Source organism: Octopus bimaculoides, chromosome 3 (genome assembly GCF_001194135.2).
Source record: "Octopus bimaculoides isolate UCB-OBI-ISO-001 chromosome 3, ASM119413v2, whole genome shotgun sequence".
Taxonomy (NCBI): Eukaryota; Metazoa; Mollusca; class Cephalopoda; order Octopoda; family Octopodidae; genus Octopus; species Octopus bimaculoides.
The window spans coordinates 16,463,549-16,470,905 of NC_068983.1; the positions used below are offsets into that span (position 1 = coordinate 16,463,549).

The window sequence follows — 7,357 nt, forward strand, 5'->3', positions numbered from 1 at the left end:
ATCAAGATACTTACACTCTGACGGGTATTCACATTGACATTACACATCCAACGGAGCATACTGGCTTCATTCCTTGCGAGCTTACGTATGTCCTCAGCAGTTACAGCCCATGTTTCACTGCCATGTAGCATGGTTGTTCGTACGCATGCGTCATACAGTCTGCCTTTTACTCTGAGTGAGAGTTCCTTTGTCGCCAGCAGGGGTAAGAGCTCTCTAAACTTTGCCCAGGCTATTCTTATTCTAGCAGCTACACTTTCAGCGCACCCACCCCCACTACTAACTTGGTCGCCCAGATAGCGGAAGCTTTCGACTACCTCTAGTTTTTCACCCTGGAATGAGATAGAAGTTGTTTCCTCTTATTTATTTAGTTTCTGCTCTCCTAGATGACTCAGAAGATTATATCTCACTTAAATGCATCAATTTTAGCATGGTTTCTATGATGAATGTCCTTCATAAAAACTAACTCCTTTACACACTGCACTTTTATCATTGCACCATCACTAGTGAGGTTGCCATACTCTCAACAGCATAGAAGAGAACATGATAACTTCTGTGTCTGTAAAATATTTTTACTGGTTAATAATCAAAAGAACTTTGTGGAGTTTACTACATAAAATATTACTCTAAATTAACAAAATATTTCTCAAGAAAATCAAAATCTTAAAGTTTACTATAATTGACAAAACCTTCATAATATTAACTCAAAAGTTTCTAATATTTCATATTTAAAAAACTATATTAATATCTCAAGAAGAAATACTCTTTTACTCTTTTATTCTTTTATTTGTTTCAGTCCTTTGACTGCGGCCATGCTAGATTAGTAGGATTGATTATTGTGCACTTTGAAATAGGATGAATAATGTGCATCTGCAAACATTGAAGAAGAATGAGTGAAGTGCAGTTCATCAGATGGGTAGCATTAATTTACTTAAAACCTTGAACAGAAATAAATTGAGGAAGTAGTTAGGCATTAAAAGGATTAACTGATGTGTATGTCTAATGTAAATGGACTGAGTATATTGTGGCTACTGATTGCACTGAGTGCACAGCATTGCATTCTAACCATAATTAGGCGGTGAATTGGTAGTCATTAGAGTGTGGGACAGAATGCCACATAGTATTTGTTTTGACTCTGCACTCTGAGTTCAGATCTTGTCAAGGTCAGTTTTGCCTTTTCGTCCTTTTAGGTTTGATAAAAAATAAAAATCGAAGCTGGTGGATTGGTGGAATTAATAGAGTATTAACCCTTTTGTTACTATATTTCTGTGGAAATGCGTTGCTTTTGTTTCAGCTAATTTTTTAAATAATAAAGAATTTAGTAAAATAACGTCATTATTTAATCTGGTGTTGAAACATAAATTATCATCAAAGAACCAGGGATGATCTCAGGTAATTTGGTATCAGAAGGGTTAAATCATGGTTGCCCTTATACATACTGGCATGTCCTTTGCATCCCTCTTCAGCTGAGCAATCCTCACCTTGCTGGCTTATGGGTGCTGCTGCCACATCAACACACCTGTGCCAGTGCTGTGTAAAAGCACTCAGTACACTCTGTAAAGTGGTCGGCATTAGGAAGGGCATCCAACTATATAAACCATGCCAAGGCAGACATGGAGCCTGACCAGTTTCTGTTAAACTGTCCAACCCATGCCAGCATGGAGAACGGACATTAAATGAGGATGAGGAATGGAAATGTAGTTACCTTGATTCAGTTGGAAGATCAACTAACACCATCACCACCTGCATTTGTCATATCATTTAATTTTTATGCTCAGTTTTATTAGTGAGTACTTTCTAATATTTCACATCAGTTTCTTCATAAAACTATACTCCTGTACTATGATCAACATCTTTTCTCTGTGAAACCTAATTTCTTATTGATTGACCGTTTTGTTGTTAAAGAATATTTTCAAAACAAAGCCGAATTTAAATTATATCATCTCAATAATTTCATAGTTTAGTTTTAAATAATCTGATAAATTACCTGCTTTTTTTCTTTTTTTCTTTCTTCTAACATCAGCATAAATAAGGAATCTATTATTGACATTGAAGCATATGTCCGGACTGTCCCTAGTAAAATTGAATCATGCTCTCAACAAGACATAGAACTTCATACCATCCAGGTTTGTTTTTAAATTTATTCCTTAGATTCTTTGTTATTAGCTTTTCTGAGAAATCAATAAAGGCTTCTTCATTAACGTGATGTTTTTCTTTTCATAAGCAGGAGCCCAATTTCAAAGAGGAAGTGGAGAATATTCAATTGAGTTGTATCTTATAGACATCTCTTGACTTGCCTGCTATGACAATATCACTGAAGTTATTTCTTTATCTATGTATTTATCTGCTTTGTCTGTGTGTGTATATATATATATATATAGTGAAGGTACATTGCTTAGTAGTTAGGGTATATGGCTCACAATTGTAAAGTCGAGAGTTCAATTCCTGGCATCATGTTGTGTCCTTCAACAAGATACCTTATTCCATGTTGCTCCAGTTCACTCAGCTGGCAAAAATGAGTTGTATATGTAATTCAAAAGAGCCAACCTTGTTACATTCTATGTCTTACTAAAACTTCTTGAGAACCACATTAAGGGTACATGTTTGTGGAGTGATCAGCCATTTACTCATTAATTTCATCAGCAGGCTCTTCTGTTGATCAGATCAGCTGGAACCTTTGTCATCATAACCGACGGAGTTCCAGTTATATATATATATATATATATATGTATATGATAAACTCAAGCATGTTGCTGGGCAACACCTTCAACGGTTTTAATCAATTACGTCAACCTTAGTGCTTAAACGGTTACTCGTTCTTTACTTATTGGATATCCTGAGTTATGTCCCTGTAATGAGAACTACTTCCCTTCTCTGAACTTCACTCTGTTCTCATAAAGCAATTAAATTAAAACTGCAGTAGAAGATATCCAAAGTACTTTGCTGTGGAATCAGATCTTGAACTATATGGTTGTGAAGTTAACTTCTTAACCACAAAGACATTTCTGTACCCATATTGTTTTGTTTTTTTTTGTATTTATTTTTTTGCTGGTCACACTCATTGAACTGTGGTCATACTGGGGCATCACTTTCATTTTATTTTTAGCCTATCATTTCAACCCCAGCACATATTTCAGTCTTTTGCTTAAATGCATTTGTTTGTGGTGTTGAACTGTTTCCTTTCATGTCAAAATGGTAACTCAACCATTTGATCACACACACACACACAATCATTTGGTTCGGATCTTACTGATTGTGGACATTAGCTTGGAAGCCTCCAGCATGTTATTGGCTAAGAATACTAATAAATTAATTTTCCTATTATCCAATCACAAGATTGATTAACATAATTGCAAATATCTAATGATGTGCTGGTGGCACATAAAAGCACCCACTACACTCTCGGAGTGGTTTGGCGTTAGGAAGGGCATCCAGCTGTAGAAACTCTGCCAAATCAGATTGGAGCCTGGTGTAGCCATCTGGTTCACCAGTCCTCAGTCAAATCGTCCAACCCATGCTAGCATGGAAAGCGGACATTAAATGATGATGATGATGATCTGGTATTTTGCTACTCCAATCCCTGTAGCAACATTAACTATATGTTATGCAGTGAAGACTAACAATTCAATACATGCTACAAATGTTTCAATCACATGGCAAGTTACAATCAGTGTATTACATAAGCCAAAACCATCAGAGGTGATTAAAGTGTAGTTCTCCTAAAAGTATTCTTGAGATTGAATTTCTTTACAGTTCTCTCTTCTGATGGTTCCAAAATGCCCAAAGAAATAGCTGGTAATTTTGGTTTCTGTAATATACTAATTCCAAAATAAATTGACATGCTTTTGAAACATTTGTAGCATGTTTTGAACTGTCATTGTCCATCTGTCTTCATTTCTTATATGTATAAAGGCATGGTTGTGTTAAGAAGTTCACCTCCCATCCACATGGTTTTGTTTCACTTCTATTACATGGCACCTGTAGTCACAGGCTGACCTGAGCCTCAGGTGTGAATTTGACAAATGGAAACTAAAAGAAGCCCATCATATATATGTGTGTGTGTGTGTTTGTTTACATTTAGGCTTTATGAAAGTTTGAAAGTTCCTGCAAGTGGTGGTGGTGCTGTCACTTCCTCTGTCAACAAATTTTCTGCTCTCTCTGTGGGAAATATGCAATAAAATATCCCTTACTTGCATAAGAGATAGAGTTTAGCAACAACAAAAGCATCCAACTATAAAACAGTACCTCAATAATATATTCATCTAACCCATACTGACCTGAAAAAACGTGAATGTAAAATGAAAGATCAACTATACATATAACTGACAGGCTTTTCCACAGTTTCTAACTTCCAGAAGTCATTAATCAACTACAGTGGAAAATGTTTAACCAAAATATCTTTCAGTGAAACTGAACTTGGAGCCACATGGTTGTAAAATGGACTTCTAAACATCACGGTTCTTATTGTGCCTAAGTCTATATTATTTATTTATTTGTACATATATTTCCTATATTTTTCCAATTATGTTTTATTTCATTCTGTTTATCTTATCAGTTCTTATATTTTTATTTACAAACAAATTTTTTATGCTCTTCTTGTTTTTTAACTAATTTTGTAATTGGATTGCCTTATTTTGCATAATCTCATACAGATTTGGGTTGTTAGTTCAGCTGCACCACAGCTACCAGTATTGGTTGAAGATGCTGCTCGTCCCGAAACAGACGTAAGTAATAACCAGATGATCAGTCAATAGCATGAAAGCCATATTCCTGTTGTAATACAAAAGTTTATTTAGATGACAGTTTACTTGGAGGAATTGAAAGGGTGCATTTTTAGAGTAGCAAATGCAGAATTTATTTGTAGAAAAGACAGAACATAATTTTTTTTTTTTTTTTTTTAAGACAAACTCATGAAATGTATAGAACCTACTTGTTAAGAGGAAATAATTTGATAATCTTCAAAGGAGATAAAACTACTTTGTAAAAGATATTTGTCTTATAAGAGGAGTAGAGAGCACAGGGTTTGTATTTCTAGCATAAAAATGCAGGAGTTATTTTTTAAAAATAAAAATAAAGAAAAGGTCTTTAGAGATGGCTGAATGTATTTTTAGTGTGGAACAGATGGATTATTTCCATTCTGCTTTATATTTTGCATTTTGTCCTCAAGTAAGCATCTGTCATGTATATCCTGGTTTTAGAACAAGTTCACTATATCCCTGTGTGTCATCATAAGAGGTGACTGATAGGAATGATGACAAAAAGGGCATCTCGCCATAAAATACTATCTCAGAAAAAATGTCCAAGTCATACCATGGAAAAGTAGACATAAAGTGATGATAATTATTTTTTTTTTACTCCATCCCACTGCATGGCACATTGGGCAAGTGTCTTCTAGTAGGCCTCAAGCTGACTAATGCCTTATGAGTGGAATCGATTGACAGAAACAACATAGAAGCCTCTCATATATATATGTGTATGTGTGTGTGTATGTGTACAAATGTTTATTACTACATATCTTCACATTTGACATAAGTGACGGTGATGTTAGGTTTACCTCCCTTGTAAACAATACATTCTGAACTAGAGTTTCATTGGTTTTGAAGTGTTAAAACAAGTAGAATAGAAATAGCTTACTTGGAAAACAAACAAGTGTTGGTGACAGGAAAAGCTTCAGGCTGTAGAATACTGTCTCAATAAAATTTGTCCAACCCATATCAGTATGGAATGAACAGATATAAAAATGGTGGTGATGGCAACAGCAATGGTTGTGATGACAACAACGACAAGCTATTAGAAATTGGAACCTTTATTTTCAAACTAAGACTGTATGGACCAGTGGATAAGAATGATATTAGCTTTAACTTAAAAATAAAGATTCTTAATATGAATCAACTGTGATACAATGAATACATTCAGGAATAAGACACATGGTGAGCATTGTCAAGACATGAACCCTTTGGCATTCAGGTTGCTCTGTCAATGAAATGCTTGTTTATTTACATTATTTTGAATTAATCATGAATATCTCATAGCTTCAAGATTTCCATGATGGAATTGTTTATATTTAGAGTGACATTGTAGAGTAGATGTGAGAGGCTGGAACTGGCTGGTTTGAATGTGAAACAGATAGAATATTTTGGTCAGATATGGTCAGTTTAAATGCTAAAAGGTTAAACTAATTGAAGCATAGTGTAGTTGTAAATATTGAAATGTTTCTTCCTTAAAGGTAAGATTGATTAATTGTAAATTACAATCATATTAGCTTTCAACTACATGTGATTTGTTGATGACTTTAAACTTGCCTGTCAATAGGGGCAGCTTTGTCTTGTCAGCTCACATGATAAAATGAGTCTCACCACCACAGATGTGTGAAGTATCAAATATATTTGCACTTGGTGAAAGCTAACAACTATTTGCAGTTATTATTAACAAACTAATATATAAATACCAGTCACATTAAATGATGATGTCTTATGCTACTCTATCTTCAACAACTATGTCAGCCTATATAGCACAATCTTTGTTTTATATATTTTATTGTGTCCAACTTTTTTTTATTGATAGGAGTTTGCCAAAGTAAACCAGGATACAAGACTAGATAACCGGGTAATAGATTTGAGGACATGCACAAGTCAAGCCATCTTTAAATTACAAGCTGGCCTCTGTGCTCTCTTTCGTGACTTCTTAACAAAGAATGGATTTGTAGAAATACACACTCCAAAGATCATTTCTGGTACAAAATATTTTCTTCTTTTTATTTGCTTATTTATTGTTTTCATTCTTAGGTTTTGCATGACATTTCATTCTCTTGCCATTTGTATCTACGGAAATTTTAATGTCAAAAACTGCAGAGCAGTTGTTAAGCTTCTTCTGGAGTAAAACAGAAAAAAATATGATGTCTTCTTTGGAAATGGATTTATGAATCTCATCATTTGACCTTCTCTGCAAAGAGGTAACTTCTTTGTGGTCACTTGATTTGCTAGAAACAGTAGCCAAATCTTCAAATCACATCCTACCATCTAAGAAAAAAAAGTAAAAATACATTGGATGTTGTAGTTCTAGATATATGATATTTGACAAAAAATCCTGATGAGATGGTCATGGTTGAAAATTTCATCATGTGTCTTTAGGATCAGAGCTGACCTGGTGTTAAATAAACCACAACTGTTATAAAATACACACTAGAATACATATATGTGTGGAAAGTCTATGTACAAGACCTATTAGAAAGAGTATGTATTTCAGTTGCTACATTGGTATGGGACTTGGAGAGTCAAGGATGGGGCTATCTGCTGAGTCCTTCCCAGAAAAAAAAAGACAGCCCCCATGAATTTTGAGACAATCTACCCACCCCCCACCC

At 34.6% G+C, this 7,357-nt stretch overlaps 1 protein-coding gene across 1 annotated transcript in view; it reads left to right on the top strand.

Moving 5' to 3' along the window:
* LOC106875161 (aspartate--tRNA ligase, cytoplasmic) overlaps window positions 1–7,357 on the top strand; it is a 43,806-nt gene that overhangs the window by 19,936 nt on the left and 16,513 nt on the right. Inside the window, exons 5-7 of the mRNA XM_014923191.2 lie at window positions 2,021–2,123; window positions 4,650–4,721; window positions 6,562–6,730. Of these exons, the coding sequence (XP_014778677.1) occupies window positions 2,021–2,123; window positions 4,650–4,721; window positions 6,562–6,730 (344 nt within the window). The remainder of the gene's footprint in view (window positions 1–2,020; window positions 2,124–4,649; window positions 4,722–6,561; window positions 6,731–7,357) is intronic.